General features: G+C 51.0%; 1 protein-coding gene across 1 annotated transcript in view; it reads left to right on the forward strand.

Annotated features, from left to right (window-relative positions):
• Positions 1-1,380: 1,380 nt before the first annotated feature.
• Positions 1,381-23,664, forward strand: part of KCNK5 (potassium two pore domain channel subfamily K member 5) — a 39,702-nt gene continuing 17,418 nt past the window's right edge. The window contains exon 1 of the mRNA XM_012464355.2: positions 1,381-1,925. Coding sequence (XP_012319778.1) covers positions 1,740-1,925 — 186 coding nt within the window. The 5' untranslated portion in view covers positions 1,381-1,739. The remainder of the gene's footprint in view (positions 1,926-23,664) is intronic.

Here is a 23,664-nt window from a genome sequence, read left to right on the forward strand (position 1 = left end):
CCCTAGTTCCTCCACTCCAGTTGGATTTGGAGATATTATAGCTACCCCTCTCCCCAAGCAAAAACTGTCCTAACTCTTGATGCCTTGGGGTTCAGGCCACAGCCTGGTTACAGGGTGGGTAGCAGTTGAGAAATGGCTCTCCTTCTTCCCAAGGGAAAGAAAAGGCCTTGGCCAGGGGACAGTGCTCAGGGATTCTGGCCACTCCAGTACCTTCCCCTAGAGAGGCCAGAGAAGGGTAAGGCGAGCCCCTGGAACAGAGCAATGGAAGGAGGGCTCCCCTCTAACTGACTGGTGCTAGTTGAGAGGCTGAACAAACTAACCCACTAAGCTTGTTTCCTCACTGCAAAGTGGGTCGAATGACAGGGTCTGCTTTCGATGCATGAAAAGTATGCAGTACTGCCTGGGGTTTACAAGCGCTCAGAGAATGGCAGCAAGGCAAGTGAGAAATAGAATTGATTCACTCCTTCATTGCACGCATGGTTATTGAGTGTCCACTATGTATGCAACAGGCACTGTGGATGCATCATTACACAAGCCAGATTCTCCATCTCCCCAGCAGGCATTTCCGTGAGTGTCTGTGTGTGGCGGGGAGGGGGCACAGTACAGAGTAAATAAGAAATAAAGTTATATAGCACAGCAGAAGGAATTTAGTTCTAGGAAGAACATAAAGCCAACGAGGGAGATAAGGAGGCGGGGTGGAATTTTAAATCAGCTGGAGCATGTGTATGAAGGAGGTCAAGTGTTTCCTGTAGAATTACTGTGTACTGGAGGGCGCACAGAGGTGTCGCGAATTGAGCTGCCTGCTCCTTCCAGATGCAGGGGTCTCACCAGGGTAGGTGAGAACGGGGTGAGAGGGAGGAATCACGTGTAAGTGGCTGGATTAGTTACTGATGTCCTCTGATTCCCTACAGCTTCTTCAGTCCCGCTCTAACACCCTTCCTCAGTCGTATAGGAAGGTATGTGGAAGAGAGACACAGAGAGACTGAGCATCAAACTTTTTTGGAAGAAACATCGGTAAATGAAAATGGAATTACAATAAAAATAACAAAAGCAATAAACTCCCGACCTCAGTCACAATCACTTTAGTTAACACGCCAGCCCTAATAACAAACACGAGTCCCAGAGACCGCAACCCCTCGGGCACCGCGGGGCGTGGAGGCCTGGGCGGGCGGCTCAGCCTCCCCTGGCGGCTGCCCCCGGGAGCTCCGGGAGCGCCAAGCCCCTTGCAGGGCGCACCTCGTGCTCGCTCCAGCTCTCGCCGGGCTGCCGGCGCGGGGAAGGGGCGGGGCCCGCCTGGGCTCCTCCCACTCCAGGACCCGGAGCGGGCGGGCAGAAAGCGCCTGGCTCTGGTTAAAGAGCCTTGCGGAGGCGGGCGCGGCACACACTGGTAGTGGCGCGCGGAGGAGCGGCGCTTGGGGAAGCGGGCCACGTGTCTGTCCAGAGTCAAGCCCTGTGTTCCTCCCGCTCCTCACGCTTCCGCGGTTCAGGGCGCCTCCTCGGCCCCCCTGGTGTTCGCCCACCCCGGGCCGCCTCAGTGGGGCCCCACGCAGCTCCTCGCGCTCCGTGGGCCAATTTGGCCGAGCAACTTTGTCCGGGGAGCGGCGCTTGCGGTGGGGACCGGGCACTGCGCATGCGGAGCTCCAAATTCAAACAGCTGTTTCCAGAGGCTGGAGGGCGAGCGGACTGGGAGCAGCTGGGGCTAGAGGAGGCTTTCTCTAGGAGGCGGCCGCTCGGGAGCCATGGTGGACCGAGGCCCTCTGCTCACCTCGGCCATCATCTTCTACCTGGCCATTGGGGCGGCGATCTTCGAAGTGCTGGAGGAGCCGCACTGGAAGGAGGCCAAGAAAAACTACTACACACAGAAGCTGCATCTACTCAAGGAGTTCCCGTGCCTGGGTCAGGAGGGCCTCGACAAGATCCTAGAGGTCAGTCGCTGCTTGTACCCCCATAGACCTGAAGCTGGCTTGATCTTTAGGGGCTCTGAAAGGAAGACCCCTTTACAACTTTGGGTGACCCTCAGTCCCTGTGGAATGTCCAGGGGGTGACGAGAGAGCATGTCCCATCATGGGTCAGGCTTCGAGGATCTGTCGCTCATCCGAGGGACACGGGGATCCCCCAGGCGCGGAGACCCTTTGGAACCTAGTTTGGCCGGAGATAAATTGGAGTTGATTCCCGGGTGAACTGGGCTCCGCTGTGTGGGTGGACGGTACCTCCCTCCTTGGAAGGAGGCTGTGGGGCGGATAAAGGCGTTTACCTTTCCCTGGAGACGCTCCTGGAGTCCGGGAGCCGAGCCTGGTGCCATCCCCTCGTGTCCCCACCTCCTCTCTCCGGGGCCAGTGCTGCGCCTGCCAGGCTTTTCTTAAGGAACATGAACCCGGCACAGTCATGGGAGGGTCCCCCCGCCCGAGCCTGAGCAAAATCTTCCTGCCCCCAGCAGGGTTCCGGAGAGGAGTGGGGGGCTCTGTGGGGCCCGCACCCACGGGATGAGGGCTAATGCCTGGAATGCTGGGGACGCGCTCAGGCTTCCGGGAAGGCTTATCTCGCAGAGACATCCTTCAAGGGCTTGGAGTTAAAACTTTGTGAAAGTAGCAGGTTGCACAAACGAATAAAACCGGCGTTGTCCCTTTGCGAGGGGGGCGGAGAATGTGCGCGGAATTAGGGTGGGCGGGGGACTTCCCTCCGTGCTGATTGGGAACCGCTTATCTTCTGGTGCACAGCCCTATGGGTGGCATTTACCTCACTTAGGATAAATGGGCTGCCCATCCTGTCTGGAGCCTTGGGGCCAATTTGAGCACCGAGGCCCTCTACCGCAGTTTCTTGAGGACTCAGCTTCATCCATCAACCCTTCTTGGCCTGCTCCCCCAGTGGAACGACCAGGACCGGGGTAAAAGTTCTAGATCGCAGGTAGGGAGTAGGGGTAGATTGTCCAAGGCGTTACATTGCTCTTAGGGTGAAAGATGCCAGAAAGGAGGTCCGATGAGGAGCAACATTTAGTCTACAGCAGCACCCCAATAAATACTATGAGCCTATCTAGCTGTCACTCATTTTCCCCATGTGAGAAATGGGAATGAGCCCATCTTCCTTATTTCTGCCGTGGACTGTTAGGTTGAAAGCATTTGGAAAACTTGAAAACTTGTCCCCAGATCAATGGACATTCACACAGATGAGCATATAGGTGTTTGCTGGCAGCCATGTGTGGGGAGACTTGTCTTTTAAGGAGGCCCGTGGAAGGGGAGTTTTAGTTCAGCAGGCTCAGTGATGGATTTTAGTGGAGGGTGTCTTGCCCTGTAGCAGTTTCCCCGGCTAGAGGCAGATGGGAGGTGATGGTGAGGAGGATGAGCTTCAGAAGGTGGCTGGTTGATTTACCCCCTTACAACAAGATTCCTGGCATAAAGCATCCACAGGGCTTCCTTCTGATGGGTGTCTACCCTAGGGAGGGGGCGTTGTGGGGAGGGAGTCGATTTATGATTTCCCTTGAGGAAACAATTCCTCTGGAGAACAAGTTTTTGTTTAGTTTGTTCCAGCGCTTTGTTTAGAGGGAGAAGAGGGCAGGCAGGGAATGATAAAGCCTTGAGCTGCCCTCGAAGTGTTTCCCTCTAAGCTGTTGCTCCATTACTGCAGGGGAAGGAAGGAAAGAATTCAAGGCTAAATGTGGGAAAATAAACTTCAAAACACAAGGAGAAGGGAAGAGGGGCGGTCCAGGGGTTAGGCAGCCGGGTGCAGCTGGTGGTCGTAGCTTTGGAGGCTAGACGGCTTCCTGAAGGTATTTGAACAAGCAAAATGCCTCTTATTTAGTGATCCTATTAAATCTATCAACATTTACCCCCCAGTCCCCCCAAAAAAATTATGGGCAGGTGATTTTTAGAAAAAGGATTTGGGCATCAAGCCAGTCTGCTTTGGAGACGATTATAGATAAGTTCTTGAACAAGGGCAGCCCCGTCTGCATCCCCTGCCAAAAGACCCCCAAACCAACCCCAACTGGGTGAGTCCCCTCCAGTGACAGGAAAAAACCCAAGAAATCAAAATGGACAAGTAGAAGCATTTGCTGGCATCAGTTTTAATCTGCAGAAATCTGCCTTGCTCTGCTTTCTGATGACTTGGGGTACTGCCTCAGGCCTCAGGATATTGGTTTAAGGAAAAATGAAAACTCAAAAATCTTCTTTCCCATCTGGCTGCTTGGGCATTTTCCACCTCAGGCTCTGTGTTTTAGCTGGTTCTGAATCACCTTTGAATCATGAAGGAGACCCTGGCTAGGAATTCCTGGGGTAGGAGCAGGGGTGGGGCAAGGATTGCTGAGAGAGAAGGGGTGCAGTCTGGGTTGCGGTCTCTCTTACCCTGGAAGTTGTGTGTGCTCTTTCAAATGTGTGAGAAAGGGAGTTCAGCTTTCTTTAGAAATACTCCCCAAATTGTCGGGTACTTCCTCCCCTCCGCTGTGGTTGAAGGGAGGTGCAGGCTGACTTTCAAGTGCTCAGTGACCCGCCAGTCTGGAACCACGTGATCGTCCTCTTTCCTGACTTCAGAACCATCTTGAACCCTTGCTCTCAAACAAGATCTTTTTGTGACTCATTCTCCCAACCTCCTCCTAAATTGCAGAGACTCTTACAAGGAAAATTAACATTTATGGCACACCTACTCTGTGTTGGGCATGGTGGGTGCTATTATCCTTATTTTATGAGAGAGGGCATAGGCTGGTTTTGCCATCTGGCTCGGCCATTTACCCATCAAGCCATGTAACTTAACATTGCCTTCCTTTCCTCATCTGCCAAGTGAATATTTGGTGAGCCTCCAATAAAATAGAAACATTAGGCAAGATGTCTATAAAAAGTCAACAGGTCTCCTGACCTTAGCATTTATTGAGGAAAGCAGCTTTACCTACCTGCCTTATTTCAGGCACTCTTTACAGTGTGTATTCAAGTAAGCAAGCTGAAGCCCAGAGAAGTCAGAATGGCCACAGGGACACCACAGGAGGCACAGCCTGTGGGGTGGGATGGGGAGGGGAAACCAGACAGTCTGCCCCAGGAGCTTGGGCCTATGAAGATTGTCGCTGTGTAACTGAGCTAAGGAAATTGGTTCAACTGGACCCTGATGTGCTGGGAAATTCTATTTTCTATTTCCTCTAGCACAGGTAATAGCATACAGGCGTCTCCTGTGTTGTTGCCTGGCTGACTCGGCACCTCTGTTACTGAAATAATACATCAGTCTACCCCTCTGCCCTTCTCATTTTGGAAGCCCCCAACCCCCGCCCCACCAAAAACAGAGGGGTTGGGATTGAAGGGGAGGAATGACAGCCTTAACCTTCTGCCTCTGGTGGGCAGTGATCAGAAGCAAGGAGGATTTGAGAGCCCACCATGTGCCAGACACTTTGAATAAGCACTTTGATTCTTGAAGACCACCCCATGAATGAGGAAAAGGTGATATAACTTGTCTGGGATCACATAGAGCAGAGTTGGTTTCAAATCTAAGTTTCATGTTTCAAAGTACGTGGAAATTAGCAAGCATTTATTAGCATCCACCATGTGCCAGGCACTGAGCAAGACTCTTGGAATACAAAGAATTGGACCAGGCTCGGAGCTGCTGGAGAAAAGGATACATAAACCCACTGGGAACAAGACAGTGGGTGTGGGCTATCATGGAGGATTTCAGGAGGGTCTCTTAAGGAGGGGCTGGTCCAGCCTGAGGGGTCAGGGAGGGATCTCAGGAGATGACCTCAAGCCAGAGTGGGGTCTTGGATTAGAAACAGCAGCTGGGAACTAGGGAGGTCAAAGCTGCAGTGAGCCTGGATTTCGCCACTGCACTCCAGCCTGGGCGACAGAGCAAGACCTTGTCTCGAAAAAGAAAAGAAAAGACCAGGCGTGGTGGCTCACACCTGTAATCTCTGCACTTTGGGAGGCCGAGGCAGGCGGATCGCCTGAGGTCAGGAGTTCAAGACCAGCCTGGCCAATATGGTGAAACCCTGTCTTTTTAAAAAAGAAAGAAAGAAAGAAAGAAAGAAAGAAAAGAAAAGAAAAACCTAACTGAGAAAGGAAAGGAGAAGAGAGTCCTAACAGAAGTCAGAGACTTGCCCTTTTTTCTAGCCTGGGGAACGCAGTCTGCAGGCTTCTCGCTACTGCTCTAGAGAGTCCCTTGTCTCCTGGGGGTGGGGTAGGGTCACCCCAGTTCCTGCCTTCTGTCTGGCATCTCAGACCAAAGTCCAGGTTTTGCTAGACTGCTCACGTAGCTGACCTGTTCCTGGAAGCTTCTTGGATCCCACTGGCCTCCTTCCTTCCTAAGCTCCAAAGTGCTTTCTTGTGTTCTGAGGTTTTCCACGTGTACCGCCTTTCATTTTCTGGACCCTTTGGACTGATCTATACACACTCCAGTCCTAAGTCGTAAGTCTAGTTACAATGTTGAGGTTCTGACACTCTTAACACCAATCCTGCTCCCCAGATTTGAAACATGAAACCATGGAATATATGACAAAATTACATCTGACCGAAATGCCTAGAATGGGGTACGTTGAATTTTTTGAAAAGCTAAGGGTTAATATGAACACCCTCTTTGTCTTGGGACTTGTTGGAAGTTGCAAAATGCGCTGGTCCACTTAACTGCCTTTGTAAGTAAAGGGAGCACAACAGCTCTTTTGGTTATGGAGGATCTTGGAGGCCTCCACATCCTTGGGTCCAAGCTTGAGTTCTTAATGGCTAGGACTGCAGAAGTGGAAAGTGGATAAGCTGGTTTTTTTTGAGAGGAAATTGAAGAGGTCCCTCTTAATGGCTTGTTTCTTATTTGTACTCCACTCAAAAGTTGAGGACAGCCAAAAAAAAAAAAAAAAAAAAGCCTTAGTCTGCCTTAGTTAACTGCTCTGGTTAGTTTTTTAACAGTGAAAGTGAATTTTTATTAAATTGCTTTGAAAGTTTTACTAGAGCCCTTAGGATGATTGCAGATGGCATAGTATTAGAGAATCATTGAGGGTGGAAATTAGCAAGTGTTGAAAGTTTCTAGTGGGGGTGGGGATGCAAGGGAGGTGATGATTGTTGCTTTTAAATATTTTCCTGGGGTTTTGCCCTATTTATAGTCTGGCGTTTGAAAGAAACACAATCCCCCGGTTTTGGATGCTGTGCTTGGCTGGCCCTGACCTCAGGCCAAAGGCTTTCATCTTGAACTTGGCTGTTTGCTGGCAGCTTGGGTTCAGCCTCTGAACTGTGTGTGTGGCTGGTAGGGGTGGGAGGAGGGAGAGAAGAGCAAGGCTTTAGGGAGCAGAGGAGCCGGGCCCCTGAGTGGAGCCTCCAAGACAGTCTCTGTACAAATTGGGATGCTATATTTGCATTGTGCTGCAAGAACCAGTAGCCAGAACCGGGATGGTTCAGAGAAGTGAGGCAGGTGACCATAGGAGAGCACATGAAATAGGTTTGCCCCCTTCTAATATTCCTTTTAGGGAGTGGAGAAGATGGAAGTGAATCTCTTTGAGATTTCATTGAGTCCCCAGTCCCCTTGCCTGTTCCGTTCTTCCCAAGGATGGCTGTATGTGGAGAGAGATGTGCTGCCCTCGGTAGGGATCTTTCTCCAGCTGCCACTGCAGGGCCTTAGTGGTGTTGCTGAAGCAGTCACCATCCAAGCAGTATGTCTGATGGTTGGAGCGGTGGCCTCTGAAGGCACACCATAGTTTGCTTAGAATAACGTGTTGTACATAGTAAATGCTCACTGTTAGCTGCCATTTCTGCTACACCTAGATATTCCTATGTTGCAATGGAGCGGTCCCTGCACAGGTGTGGTGTGCATCTAATTGGTATTGCAAAGAATCGGAAAGATCTTCCCAGGGCAGAGAGAATGTCAACTGAATTTTTTAAATGCAAAAAAACCACAGAAACATATAATTTGCCATTTTAACCACTTTTAAGAGCCCAGCTCAGTAGTGTTAAGTATATTTACAGTTATGAAACAGAGCTCCAGAACTTTTTCATTTTGCAAAACTGAAATTATATCCCATTCAACAACAATTCTCCCTCTCTACACAGCCCCTGGTAACCACCATTCTACTTTCTGTTTCTGTGAACTTAACTACTTTATATGTCTCATAAGTGGAGTCATACAGTATTTCTTTTGGTGTATACAGTGGTACAACCACTGCGGAAAACACTATGGAGTTTCCTCAATGAAAAATAGAACTACAGAGTAATGCAGTGATCCTACATCCGAGTGTGTACCAACCAAACTTATAAAGAACTAGAAAAGGGATGGGGATGGTGGCTGTTTCTTGCCCATAGCCCTTGGGGAGGCATTCGCAGGATGGACCCACCAGGCTGTACCCACAGGCCAGGGAGGTGAGGGTCACATGACTAAGCTCTTTGGGGTTGCCAAGGAATTTGAACTCCATCAAATTTTTGCAATTTTCAAGTAAGGGAGTGAACAACATTTCAGAAAGTTTCCTTTTCCTCCACAGCCATTTACAACATAAAAGAAATGGAACATTCAACTCTAAATTAACGACATTTCTGTGGGCTGATCCCCTCACTCTGTGGGTGTTCTGATAAGGATACCCCCTCCTTCCTTTCTCTCTTGCTGATGGGATGTAGTGTGGGTTTTTCCAGAAAGTCTGCAGATCCTACAGCTCCCAGAAGAACCCACTGACCTTCACACTTTAGTTCTCTTCCTACTATAAGCCCTTTGGAAGGTCCAGGTATGGGTCCCTGGCCCAGTCAAAGACATTCCCTCTCCTGTTTGGTGACCTTCCCAGATTGCATCTTAGCTGTCCCTTTATGTAGAAGTGGGGGTGGTGTGCTCCAGCTTTAGCTCTGTTCAGCTGCCTAAGGCCTCTAGTCTTCTGGTGAGCAGTTATCCCAATCTCTGGACCTCAGAGACCTGGATACAGTGGAGCTGGAAGAACAGAAGGGACCCTCCCTACTGGCTATCCTTTCTGTGTATGATGAAGCCTCAGATATTGGAGTTTTTAACCCTCTGGAGCTCAGCGTAGCTGAGGAGACATAATTGGGCTGCAGTGGTGAAATGAGAGGAAATACAGTCCAGAGTACTCAGTGGTGGGTTGGAGATGGAAGAGGCTGGAGGGATAGGCAAAGGTTGAAGGGGCTGGGAGGATTCATTTCCTGTTTCCTGATGCCTATAGCCAAACCCCTTGCCCTGTGGAAGATCTGGCTCCAAACAAAACACAGCCCCTGACCTCAGGGGGCCCCTAACACGGAGAAAGAATAAGGAGCTGTTACCAGATTGATGTTGGTAAGTGCACCTGGCAGGTGTGCACCAGGGAGAGAGATGAATTTTTACTCCTGCACTTAGAAGAAGGCAGGCTTAGAGGATGAGGGGCATGGGTAGTGTAGCCCTGTGGGCATTCTGTTGAGTGCCTACCAGGTGCCAGGCATTGGGCTGGGATGTTACCTGTGTCTCCTTGAACCAGTTCTATGGGCTAGGTATTGGTATTTCCATTAGACAGGAAACCAGAGGCCAGGTGACTTGCCTAGGTCTACACTGCTGGGTAGAGGACTGAGATTCAACTCCCCTTGTTGACTTGGAGCTTTCAGTCTTATCCATAAGTGGAGGTAGAGCTAGGGGCTGTGAGTGACAGGCTTTGGCAACCAGTAGTTACTAGGCACTTACATGGCCACAGAATGTGGGAGCCCTTGATATACATCATCTCTTTGAATCATGGCAGCCACCCTCTGCAGTAGGTGCCGTGATCAGCACAACCTCACAGAAGAAGCAACAGAATAGACCATAGAGGTTGAATAACTTGTCTGAGGCTGTGTGACTAGGAAGTGGAAGGACAGGGTTTTGAACCCAGAGCTCACACTCTGAACTATTCTCTTCTATGTGAGGCTACACTGAAGGTGGGAAAAACAGGGAGCAAAGCATAGAGGTGAGAAAGTGCAGGGCATATGTGGTGTCCTCAGAGTCTTACTTAGTGTGCATGGGGCTAACTGTGACCTCACTGAGCGAGCCATCATCTGTGAAATGGGATAATAGTACAGTATCTCCCTCATGCCCATAGAATCTGTTAACATGTTAGCATGTTTGGCACATGTAACAGGTGACCAGCTACGTGTTAGCTGCTGTTCCTGTACCCAGTTTCTCTGTGTACTCTGTCCCTGACACTTCCCTGCAGGACCCACCATGTAGTGAGCTCCTAATCTGGGGGATGGGAACAAGGGAAGATGATAAAACCCATCAAGTTTCTTCTAGTGGAGTCAGTCAGCCACTGTTTCCTATTTCCAGCAAATCAACCACCAAAAAGAATTAATGATCAACACCTAAAAATATGGATGATTTCCTTCTTTCTCTCTTCTAGCAGGGCTCTGCTCAGTCATGGCTTGTCCCAGGCCTTGGTTAAAGCTTTTCTGGAGAATTCCTGGGTCCAGATGGTCTCATGAGTATTCTCCCTGGATGATGGTTACCCAGGGCCTGGGATCAGAGCTGGGCCCTCACTCAGGGCAGACGCCACCCGCCTCCCCTCTCATCTTTGATTGGCTTTGAAATATGCATTCTTTTTCCTCTCTTCCATCTAAATATTTGGATTTCCTGCTGAACTATTTAGGCAGGGCTGTGTACTTCTGGCTCTTGTCACCTCCGTGCCCCACTGTAATCTGGCTGCAGCTGTTTGGCTGGGCCCCTCCTATGAAGCAGGATGCTTGCTCCTGAGTCTGAGAGAAAAGCTGTGCAGGGCAGCTGGTGGCAGGATGCGCTTTGCTCAATGGTGTAGGCTGGAGACTGGCCCTGAGGGCTGGCAGGGGCCTTCTTGGCCACATTTGGTGGGGAGGACACAGCAGAGCCCCCTTCCATTTGTCTGTGTGCTTCTGTGCTTAGCGCTGGGGATGAGGAACCCTAATCTGAACTGCTGTGTAGGAAAAAAAAACTGATTTTAACCTGGGTTCTACTTTTACCTGCAAACTGGTAATGCTGTGTGTCCCTGGCCAGATTTTCCCTCTCTGGACTTGTCCATTCATTCAAAAAAGCTTGGAGTGCTAGTTAGGTCCAGCTGGACCATTTGCAACCTTTGTGAGCAGTGACCATGTCTTCCCAGCCTTGGGCCTGTGTTGTCAGGCCTAGCTCTCAGAGATGCTCAGTGAGCATGTGGGTTTCAGTCTTGCTCAGTTTGTTGTGTCTGTCTGTCCAGCAGTGTGCTAAGCTCAGGGGGACGCCAAAAGCTGTGTGGCCCTTTTGGTTGGAAGTCTAGTCAGTGCAGTCAAGCCTTTTGCAAGGTCACAGCAGAGTGAATTAAGCCAGGTGCCCCAGGCCCAGACTCTGGTCCTTGGTCTCACAGGCTCTGAGTCATGGAAGTTGTAGGGGTGCCATTATTTTATTTTTATTTATTTATTTGAAACAGAGTCTTACTCTGTTGCCCGGGGTGGAGTTGAATGGCGCAATCTCGGCTCACTGCAACCTCTGCCTCCTGGATTTAAGCAATTCTCCTGCCTCAGCCTCTTGAGTAGCTGGGACTACAGGTGTGCACCGCCACACCTGGTTAATTTGTGTATTTTTAGTAGAGACAGGGTTTCACCATGTTGGCCAGGCTAGAGGGGTGACATTACGAAAATTACTTTCACATCCCCCTTCATGCCACTTTCAGTGACACCTGGTTAAGGACAAGTGTTCAAGTCACACCTGGGGTTTAATAGCATTTCTCTGCCTTTACAAATTGTGAGACCTTGAGCACATTGCATCATCTGAAAATGGAACTAATTATACCCACCTCGTAAGAGTAGTGAAGACAGCATGAGAAAATGCCTGTAAAGCTCGCTTAGTGCAGCTTCCAGTTCGAGGCAGCCTTTAAGACCAACCTGTTGTTAACTTTTCCCCTTTGATGGAGGGACTTTACAGAATAAACAGCTCTCCCTACCTGAGTCTTTTTATCTACAGGAGCCCCTTCTTCTGCTTCCCCTACTCCCATCCCATGTTCCATCAACTTTTCCCAAATTCCTGTCCCCTGTGAAATAAGGCCCAGGCAGCACAGGTCAGCAAGAGCACATTGAGCAGGTCTGCCCTTGGTGCTGGAGGGGAGCCGTGGTTTTTGCTTTCAAGGAACTTGAGATAGAGCAAACCATGCAGTTTCTCATTCAGCAGATATTTTACTAAGCACATACTGTGTGCCCAGACCTGTTCAAGGACTGCTGCAAGAGAATGATCCCTGGTCCCTGCCTCTCTGGAAACCAAGAAGACAAGAGGACAGCCTGGGCAGAAAAAAAAGCCACCCCCCTGCAGGGGCAGCCCTTTCTTGTGGAGACTTCTTTAATTTTCAGAGGCTTCTGAGAAGTGGAGTTGACCGGGAGGCCCACACTGTTTGCAGGGGAGAAGGACAGCTCTCTAGCTGGGGCACCTTTGGCATGACTGAAGCCTGCACTGGACTTTTTCCATTTTTTGGCCCACTCCAGGGGGAAGGAGCAGAAGTGTTTGCAGGGTGTTGCCAGCAGCACCAGGTACACCACCCAGTCCTCTAAGATGCTTGCAGCTACACAGACTGCTTGTGTGCACCCCCCACCTGCCCTTACCATCCTGAGTCTGGAAGGTCTGGCAGCCAAATGGATCCCATCCCATTGGCTAGATGGGAACACCAAGGCCTGGTGAGGATTAGCTGGGGGCAGAACAGTCTCTAAAACCAAGTTCAGATTACTTTAACAGCTCAGCCTATGCAGATCCAGGCAACAGGCCTTTCTCTTCTGGGCCATTCTCACCTTATTTCTAATCCCTTTTAAAATGGCCTTTAAGTCAAAAAAGCTCTTGGTGGTATTTTGGGGTGCAACCCACTTACTTATACTAAACTGGTCTACCTGATTTCCTAACCTGCCCCAACATACCCCTTCCTTTGACCTTTAGCACCAGCGTCCCCTCGCACTAGTTTTCCAGATAAGAGGCAAAAGTTGAAACTGTGTTGAACCCCAGGCTCAGAAAGGAGGATGTTTTTCTGGGCCAGCCGGGGCCTCAGGCAGAAAGGATCTGATGCCTCCCTGCTCCCCAGAGAGTCGCTCCAGCCCTGGACTTTGCTCCTCCTACGTCTGCGCCCAAGGAGCTGTTGGCTGGTTTCTCCAGCCTGTCTTGGAGGTTGGCAGGGGGTGGCTCATCCTCTGGGCACCTCTTGTGGCAGCAAATCATAAAATGTGAGGCTGGAGGGAGCTTAGTGTTTATTTAACTGGCCTCCAGCCTCCTGAGTCAAGGCCCAGACCTTGGGAGGTTATGTAACTTGCCCAAGGTTATTCTGCTCATGGAGGGGGGTGGGGGAAGTACAATAAAGGAGCAATTAGAGCTAAGTGGGGCAATTAGGGAAGGCTTCTTGGAAGCAGTGCCCCAAAGAGGTCAGTCAGAGGGTGATTATCACATCTCCTAGTAGGTCTCCCATCAGATCACTGCCCCACACAGTTAAGGATCCTGTTAGTGAGATCATGACCTCAAAAACTCAGAAAATCCTCCAGGATCTCCCCCTTCGTCCTCGGACTAAGCCAAAGCCGTGGCTGTGGCCAGAATGATTTGGACTCTGCTACTTGTATGATCTTGCCTCTTTCTGGATCCCTCCTGTAGATCCCAGTCAGCCGCACTACAGACAGGAAACCCCAGGGGCCAGCTCCTAGGCGAGGAGAGGCATTCTACACCTCTGCATACTAAAGCAGGTCTCAACTTTTACAAAGAACTCTACTTTTTTTTTTTTTTTTTTTTTTTGAGATGGAGTCTCACTCTGTCGCCCAGGCTGGAGTGCAGTGGTGCCATCTCGGCCCGCTGCAACCTCTGCCACCCAGGTTTAAGCGATTCTCCTGCCTCAGTCTCCCGAATAACTGGGATTACAGGCATCTGCCACCATGCCTGGCTAATTTTTGTAGTTTTAGTAGAGATGGGGTTTCACCATCTTGGCCAGACTGGTCTTGAACTCCTGACCACCCGCCTCGGCCTCCCAGAGTGCTGGGATTGCAGGCGTGAGCCACCGCGCCCGGCCAGAACTGGAAGTTCTTTCTTATCCACTGATAACAGAAAGGACTTTGGGAGGTGGTAGCAAGGAGAGTCACACCAGCCCCACATGTCAGCCCTAATGGGAGCTGCGTGGCCTACATCGTGTCCACTTCCCAACAATGATAAGTGACAGGCACTGTGGGAAACCTGATTTTGCATGGAGACAGAGGCAGAGGGTAAGTAACAGCTAGTTAGTGGCTTGAACCCAGGCCCTCTGAGTCCAGAGCCAGAGCTCTGCAGTCGCCTCTCATGTAGAGACTGTCATGTCCTAAATTGCTGCCAGTCTTACGAATCTTGCTAGGGTACAAGCTGCTCTTTGAGACTGGGTTTTCCACACACACCCTATCACTCCCAGCACCTAGGAAGTGCCTCGTGCATGTGTTAGCTGGCCCCTTTGCCGCCCAGCATTGCACTGTTCAGTCTTCTGGGTTCTGACACCAAAGTGCTGCTGTTTCCTGACCACATTGACCATATATAGTTTTTTTTTTCTTTTTTTGAGACAGAGTCTCACTCTGCTGCCCAGGCTGTGGTGCAGTGGTATGATCTCAGCTCCCTACAACCTCCGCCGCTCAGGTTCAAGCAATTCTCCAGTCTCTGCCTGAGCGGCTGGGATTACAGGTGTGCACCACCACGCCTGGCAATTTTTTTGTATTTTTAGTAGAGAAGGGGTTTCGCCATGTTGGCCAGGCCGGTCTCCAACTCCTGACCTCAGGTGATCCGCCCACCGTGGCCTCCCAACCTGCTGGGATTACAGGCGTGAGCCACCACGCCCGGACCCATATATAGTTTTGTTTGCCATTTTGGCTATGTAAGTGGATGCCACAGCTCAGAGGTGGGGCTGTTAACTCAATCCCCAGTCCCTCCCCGCAACACCTATCCTGACAGCCCTAATAGGCCCCTGACTTTTGTTTACTGCTTCTAACCCCTGCTGCTTGGCAGGCTTGTGGTCAGGGGACCCTGAAACTAAAACTGCCAAGAAAAAATCAGCTTGGGGAGATCTGATTGCCTCTAAACTGTGTTTCTGTCTGACCTCCCCGTCAGCTAAACCCATGCTGGTGTCACATCCACCCACTTGGTTTCCCTAGGGTTAACCTCTAGCTGGACTCTGGTCTGCACATTGGGAGGGAATAGCTTTAGTCTTGCCCGCATGGCTCGGAACAGGTTATTCTGTGGCATGCCAAGGGCGGGGCCCTTTATGGATGTTTATTTTGGCTTGGGTACCCTTTGTGTCTAATGCAAGGTTCTGCTCCTCTTATGCCCCCGTGCAGGATGGAGGTAGGCACCTATTCGCAGACTCTCTGGAGGAGAAAGACATCCATCCCATACCTTCCCTATCACTCCTGTTCAAATAAAATTCTCACCTCCCGGGCAGTGGAATGCATCCTGACACTGTTAGCTTTGGAAGGGTGCCCTTCTCTTCTCAGCATCCCTGCCCCCTTTGGAGCAGTGAGTGGAAGGGCTGCCTCTGGCCAAGGGGATAAGTGCTGAGTGGGCGAAGCGGGGCGAGCCGAGGCTATAGTGTCTTGTCAGCACCCCCCGGGCTAGCAGGAAAAGGGAGGGTGTCCTGATTAACAGCCTTTCAACACCCACCTCCCCCATCTCCCAGATTCTAGCCTCAGCCCTGCAGTCCACCGAATGCCTGGCCCAGAGAGTTGGACTCACCCACAGTTGGGGGACTAGGAGACAGCTGAGTCCTGGCCTGGCTCTGCCAACTTGCTGTGGGGCTAGGCTAGGTCATTGCACCTTCCTGAGCTAAGCACTTGTTCAATAAGGTCATTTCAACACTTAATGAGTGCCAGCTGCATGCCCAGTGCTGGATTAAGTGTTGTAGGAATGAAGTACCGGACATCATTTCTGTCTTTGAGGTTGGTGGGGCCGTACTATGGTGGGAGGGTGTCACCATGCAATGCCTTTTATGGATTGAGTGGGGTGGGGCATATTGTGAGGGCCTGTGCGCTTCAAGGTAGAAAAGTTCCTGTCGGCTTAGGCTGTCAACTTGGGCTATTGAGGTGGCTCCCGACCCTGACTTGGGGATGACCCTGGCTTGGGGGTGACCTGGCTTGGGGGGTGACCCTAGCCTGGGGATTGCCTCCTTTCTAGCTCCATCACTCTCTAGGCTCCCCTGCCCCATGTCAGAGGACATTGCTCGGAGAGTGTTGCCTGGTCTGCAGCCTCTCTGCCCTCCCTCCCCACAGGCCCTCGGCTTGTACCCCATTGGATCCAAAACCTAGCACCAAGCATGAGGGTAATTATTAATGAATGTCCTGAACTGTGAAGCTGTTTTTCTCGCTCTCCTTTGGCCTCTTCCAGCAGCCCCCAAACCCAGAGGCAGCACCGACAGAGCCCTCCTCTGCCCTTCAGCTGGGCCCAGCTCCTGGGAAACAATCTGGAAAACTGTCACTAGCCCCTGCAGTGGGCGTTCTGCCCGGCCAGATTCAACCCCCAGCCATTAGGCGTGCCAGTGCTGACCACACCCCTCTGCCCCTCATCCGTGCAGTGCCCTTCTAGCTGGGGACACTTCGCTCTGTTTGGACAGGTCGATAGGTTGCCTGGTGAAAGCGTATGTCAGCATTGCCCTGGGAGTGTCTAATCTGGACCCAGGGCAGGCTCCCACGATCGAGGCAGGGTACTTTGGGTCCTGTTCTGGAAGATTCCTGTTGCCACCAACCACACTGGAAATTCAGAGTTCACAGAACTCAGTTTTGGCACAGCCTCTCTTTTTGGAATGCTCCGAGACTAAGAGCTGCTCCATGTGGTCAAACCCTCCATCTCCACCCACCTTGGATTGGGATCATTGTGTACACATCTTAAAATTTCCCGTAGACTCTAAGCCTCCTGAAGCCGGCTGCCCACCTGTGTCCACACACTCTTACACGCCTCTTCCGCTGCTCTGCACACAATTTAATCAGTGCTTATTGAATTGGCGGACTCTGGCCTGTGGCATGGGAGACCCTTAGATAGGCAGGAACAGGGACCTGCTGCTTCCATTTGGTGTTTCTCAAAGTGGGCCTGAGGCATGAACCAGACTTCAAGTTATACAAAAACAAGATGCGGGGGGTGAGGAAAGCAGGGAGATGCAAGTTAAAGTGTGTGGTTCTCTCTGTTAGCATTGACTCATAGAAACTCAATTTAAAAACAGAAGCCAGGCAGGGCCCAGTTGGGGAGACAGGATTATTGATGACTTTTTCTTTCTCTGCCTCTCACACTTTCTGTAATGTGGTTGTATTGCTTTTATAACAAAGAACTCAATTTTTTAAGGGACAAAATATATGCATGTACCATTAGCCACTTCCATACTGGTTAATTTTAATGTACGAGGTATACAAACGTCGGGTTTTAGCAGAACGTACTCTGAAAACCAGTATCACTTCTGTAATCACTAACAGTGTATAGTTGACCCTTCGTATCTGTGAGCTCCAAGGGACTGACTGTGGGACTTGAGCATTGCAGATTTGGGTATCCACAGGGGGTCTTGGAACCAATCCCCCTTCAAGGATACCAACCTGGATCGGTTCCCAGGGACTGTATTGAACACCTGACTTGGAGATGCTCTGGTCCTAGTCCATTCATGTCTTTCGAGCCTAGCTCATTCTTATCTTTCAAATCTTTAAATTCAGCTAGCAGACTGCTAGCTTCCCGGGCAGCAGTGCTATGGAATGCTTTGAGGAGAAGGGTCTTGGACAAGAGAAACTAGATGAGCCTTTGGTCTGCAGACCAAGTTGGAGATTGCATACCAGGACAGAGAGTCACCAAGAAGAGAGTGTGGCAGGGCCAGGGACACCCATTCGGCTGTTCCCAGCGATGATCTGTGTCCCACACAAAGGTGGTGGTGGTGTGGTCCACAAGGGGAGTCCTGCAGAGGCCCATGGACAAGTGCAGCCTTGGACCCAGTGTGCTCTCAACTCTACCCAGTCCCATGGGGGCCCAAGAAGCCTTGCCCTGTCCTTCAGGTGAACTGAAAACACGTGCATAGACAAAACCAGAAACAGCACAAGACTGTATGTAATCCAAAGTCAGGCATGTGCTACGGACAGTGGCCCATGGCGTGGGTCATCCTGAGGGTCCAGGGGAGACAGGCTCTGCCTAGGGAGGTTGCAGGTAGGATGTGCTTGATATAGTCTTGGTACTAGTGTGGTAGTCACTACCCACATGCTGCTATGCAATTTTACCTTTTTGACTTGATATTACTAATCATTATGCCTACTTATTTATTTACTTTTTGGGACAGAATCTCTGTCTCCCAGGCTGGAGTGCAGTGGTGCCATCTCGGCTCACTGCAACCTCTGCTTCCTGGGTTCAAGCCATTCTTCTGCCTCAAGCCTCCCAGGTAGCTGAGATTACAGGCATGCACCACCACACCTGGCTAATTTTTGTATGTTTTTAGGGACAGAGTTTCACCATGTTGGCCAGGCTGGTCTTGAACTCCTGACCTCAAGTGATCTGCCCACCTCGGCTTCCCAAAATGCTAGGATTACAGGCCCAAGCCACTGTACCCAGCCTGCCTGCTTAATTTTTTTTTTTTTTTGGGGGGGGGACAGAATTTCGCTCTTGTTGCCCAGACTGGAGTACAATGGTGCAATCTCAGCTCACTGCAATCTCTGCCTCCTAGGTTCAAGCAATTCTCCTGCCTCAGCCTCTGGAGTAGCTGGGACTACAGGCATGCGCAACCACACCAGGCTAATTTTTGTATTTTTAGTAGGGATGGGTTTTCACCATGTTGGTCAGGTTAGTCTCGAACTCCTGACCTCAGGTGATCCACCTGCCTCAGCCTCCCAAAGTGCTGGGATTACAGGCCTGAACCACTGTTCCCGGCCTGCCTGCTTAATTTAAAATTAAAACTAATAAAATTCAATATTAGTTCTCCAGTCTGGCTACATTTCCAGTGCTCAGTAGCCATGAGGGACTGCACAGATACAGAGCATGTCCATCATCGGAGAGTTCTCTTGGGACAGTACTAGAATATTGGGTCAGAACCTGAAATTTCTAATGCCACACCTGGCCTCCCTCTGAGCCTTGTCAGCTTTCAGTCCTGCTCTGGTCCTGTCCACTGGAACACTTGTAAGCACAGCCGCGGCAAGCGCACCCCCGGTCCAGCTGACAGAAAGCACATGTTTGTGCAAGCCATGTGATTGCCTTGCCAGGTCAGTCCTTGTGGATTCAGATTGTTCAGCAGTGGCTCCACTGGAGGTAGACCAGGCTATAGAAAGAGAGTCCTTGTTCCTCAGAGTCTCCAGATTCCTTCTAATGGCCTGCTGCAGCTCAGCCTCTCAGCCTACCCACTCTGCAGGGAAGCACCAACTATCCCTCAGCCCTTATGGTTCACAGTGTACACTGATGAGGTGACTTGACCAGCTAAGCAGGTATTTCTCTCCTTAGGGATGAAAACTATGCATGTATCTTCCCATGACAAATCTAGAAAGAATGGAAGAAAGGGAAGGCTAAAATTTGCAGGAGTTTTCCAGGTTATTTCTAGGGCCCATGGTGGGGGTCCCGGGTCAGGGAAGGTGGAGTACTCCAGGGTCGGGGTAGGGGAAGGGTAGGAGGGGCGGGCACAGTTTCTAGAGTGGGTAGAACCTCTAACTGGGAGATTGCTCTGGTCCTGGTTCACATGTGTTTTGAGCCTCAGTTCCTCATCTGTGTTTGGACTTCTTGCCCTGCTTCATGCTCTGTTGCTTGGGCTTGAAAGGGGCATGGAGTGAGCCCCTGGAACTGTCCTGGTCTCACTGTTGGTTTGTTCACTGCTTTCTCTGCCATCTTCTGCTGTCATGTACTGTTTCCCTGACTCCCTACCTGTCTCTTGTTAAACTGTGAGATCCTCCTGGGCAGGGTCTGTGCCTTACATTTCCTTTATTTTGCCCAGTCCCTGGGCACATGGTTGGTGTTCAGCAAACACTTAATGAATCAGTTGACCCTGGTTTGAGCTGCATTGAACAAGGGAAGTTTGTCCATGACTCTGGTCCTATCTTTGTAGGGTAAAATAGGTTGAGTGGGTTGCCTTGTGCATGGGTTGGGGAGCTGGTGCCTGGCTAGATCTGGCATTTATAGCAGGTGTGCACAGCTACATTTTTGTGCCTCCAAAGTGGGGAATGGTCCAGGGGACCCTAGGGGGAGTGAAGGTGAAGAGAACCCCTTGTTCTACCACCTTGCTCTCCTAGTCCCCTACCCTTCCAGGGTAAAAGTAGCCAGGAGCCTAATTTTATACCTGGGGAGAGGGCCGAGGGGCATGAAGAGGGCAGGCCATGTCCTGGCAGTCCACTGCTTGGTCAGCTGTTTAACCCTCAGCATGGCAGGGATGAAGGGCTCTGCTTCAGCAGGCTTGAGGAGAGATCGACCTCCCTGGGCAAGTCTGAGAAGTGGCTGCCCCTGTTACCACTTACCGAAAACAGTTCCACAGGGGACAGGGTGCAGCTGTGTAAGGCATAGAGCCTGCTCCCTGCTGACTTAGAGACCTGGCGCATTACTTTCCCTTCTTTCATTATTCTCCCGGTCACATACAAAGAAAGCACTCTTACCCTACAACCTTGGGTGTTTGTAAACAAGAAGTTCATGCATCAGGAGCATCTCTAACTTGCCTGTGCACCAGCCTTCCTGCTCTCCATCGAGCCTTTTGATCCATAACCTTGAGGATTGATGAGGAGGTGGCATCATTCCCATTTTACAGATGAAGAAACCGCAGTCATGACTCCAGGCTGGGGAGTAGCCAATGCTCTACAGGCTCGTCTGTCAAATGTTCTTTCACTCCACTAGGAAGGCTGAGGCCTTGCCAGAGTCTGGTTGGGTGTTGGGGGTTAAACAGGCTTGGAAAAGTCCATGCTTAAAATCCTAGCCCTTGTGGAGGGGAGAAAGGATGTGTGTGTGTCTGAGGCATGGTCCTCGTTCCTTCTGCCTCTCTCATTTCACAATGGGGCTGTGTCTCAGAGTGAAGAGTTTCCATTTCCTGTTGCCTGGCTGTCTCTTGTCTTGGGCCCAGGTGAGGGGAGTTGGAGTTTTTCCAACCCCCACCCTATCCCTCACCTCAGCCTAGCCTCTGTGTCCTAGGAGGGCCTGGCAGTAATTTTCCATACCTTTAGCACAGAATGGCTCTGTGTTTCTTAATCCCAGTCACGTCCCACGCCCCAGTTGGCTGGGGATGGATGGTGGGCGGGGGCAGTGCATATAGGGCAGAAGGGGCAGAACAGCTGTGCCTGGCTGGCCTCGCTGCTTCCTAGCATACCTGGACAGTGAGGGCAGGGACAGTGCATGGTCAGGGGACACCAGCCACATATATTAGGCTCCCTCTTCTTTCCCACACTATTTGGGGATCGTCTTTTAACTGCAGCCAGGTGGCTTCCAAATGGGGGCCTTGGTGGCCAGAGCCCCTGGGAAAACTGATGTGGCCTGAGATCTGAGTCAGGGAGCCTGAACTTGAGGGTAATACTCCTTTAGCTTTTTTTTTTAATTTTTTTGATACAGAGTCTTGGTCTGACACCCAGGCTGGAGTACAGTGGCATGATCTGGGCTCACTGCAACCTTCACCTCCCAGGTTCAAGCAGTTCTCCCTGCCTCAGCCTCCTGAGTAGCTGGAACCACAGGCATTCACCACCACGCCTGGCTAATTTTTTGCATTTTTAGTAGAGATGGTGTTTCACCATGTTGGGCAGGCTGGTCTCAAACTCCTGATGTCAGGTGATCCACCTACCTCAACCTCCCAAAGTACTGAGATTATAGGCATGAGCCACCGCACCCAGCTTCCTTTTGCATCTTGCCCAGTGATTTTGAGCTTGCTGGACATCAAGGTCCTGCTCTTGTCTCTAATTGTGACTCAATCTTCTGGTGGGGTTTGAGTTCAGGATTTGGAGGTCATCATGGCAGAAAGCCCCCTCCCACCCCGCAAAGAATGCCATCCATTCCAAGATGTCTGTTTGCTGGTAGTTTCTTGTACAATTTATTCCAGGGAGGATGGAGGCCAGCTGTTGTCTGTCTCCAGACACAGACTGAACCAAAGGAAATGGGCTTGGACTGCAGCCGGAGGGATTTAGGTTAGAGTCAGACAATAAGGAAGGATTTTGGGACAGGTGGTTGGCTCTCAGAAGGATCCTGCAGGGGGCTTTGAGACGAAGGATGGGGGCAAGATCATGCTCAGAGGCCATGGGTGGATGAGAAGACCAACTCCTCGAATGAGCTCCTTGGGGGCCCGGTTTGGGTGGGAAGGGGAATGTTGTGTATTAAGCAGGCAGGGAGCTTACTTCATAGGGATAGAGAAACCCAGCAGCCCCACCCCTGGTAGACGATTAATCCCATCTCCTGGTTCCCCCTGGGCTCTTTTTTAATTAATGAAGAGGTTTACAGTTTAACCACTTGATCATCTTAAACAAATTATAATAAATGGGTAGGTTTAATAATCTCTTATCATCAGAACCTCAGCCCTTAAGGATGGCAGTTACTTATTACCCCAAGCTGCCAGCCACAGGTGCAGAGGGAGAGAGAGGAGGGGAGAGCAGGTGAGGAGGCCCCTGGGTTGGGGAATTTGCTAGGTTGTTAGGTACATTCTGAAAGGCAAGAGGTGGAATAGTGTCAGGCCATCTCTTTTCAAGGGTACAGGTATAACCTAGAGGGACAAATGTGGCATAGGGTCAGGAGCCACCTTCCTCCCAGGGAGGTAGGAGTCTGGCAATATTGGCAGTGGGGATACTTGTCCTTAGAGCCCCCAGCAAGGGGGCCCAGGGCAGGCAGATGTGTCCAGGGGAACAGGACTGGCAGCCAGCAGGACTAAGGAGCTTCATGGATCAGAGCATCCTTCCTGCTGCCGGGAGGACAGGAAAGCAGCAGCATGCATGGGGAGATCTACGGCCATCAGGCCTTCAACCACCTGACATACACTAGCTCCTCCCCACCCCTCCTCACCTGCCTGCCTCCTTCCTCTGGAATCCTGCCGGTTCCAAAGTCTGCTGGGGAACTGACTCACCAGGGCTAGGATCTCTGGGGGCTTAGCAGGAGTCAGGAGACCCGGGGCCTGGAAACAGTCATCAACCTGCATGGTGCCCGCACCTGTCTGGGCTCCCTGCCTTCTCCAGTGGAGCCAGAGCCCAGCTTCCTGCCCTGGAAAGCACACGTCTTGGAGACTCAGTCATTCATTTGGCAAATACTTGAGCGCGTACTCGAGCTAGGTTCTGTTCTGTGATTAAGGGATACATGGGTCTCTCCCTGAAGGGCTCGTGGCCTATTTAGGGTAGATAACCCAGAGGCCAGAGAAACAGATGAGTGCAGTGAAGTGAGGAGCGGGAGCAGGACAGGGGCTTAACATTTCAGGTGGCATGGCCTCTTTGAGGAGCAGTTGTTGAGATGAAGCCCAACTGAAGTGAGAGTGAGCTGCGGGAAGGCACCTGCAAAGGCACAGGGGCTTGGAGAACTGCTGAGCCGGAGGGACTGGCCCATGCCCAGGAGGTGGTAAATGGAAGGAGAGCATTGCTGTCAGTACCCAGCCCGGCTCCCCAGCTCTGGAGGCCGTGTGCGGCAGACACAGACCCTCAGATTGGAGGCATCCTCCCCAAGCTACTTGTTCTATTCACAGAGCAATAATAGTCACACTTGCTTTCCTTCCCAGCGCTCATGTCTGGAACATCCTCCATGTACCCGGCACTGAGCCGTTCATCATGTTTTGTAATCAACACCCCAACAGTGAGGTAGTGACACTCTTGTTTTCCAGATACAGAACATTAAGCTCAGAGAGGTGATAAGACATGCCTTGGGTAATCCACTAGTGGA

This window comes from Aotus nancymaae, unplaced genomic scaffold (assembly GCF_030222135.1).
Source record: "Aotus nancymaae isolate 86718 unplaced genomic scaffold, 86718_ANA_hifiasm-v0.15.2.pri h1tg000040l, whole genome shotgun sequence".
NCBI lineage: Eukaryota > Metazoa > Chordata > Mammalia > Primates > Aotidae > Aotus > Aotus nancymaae.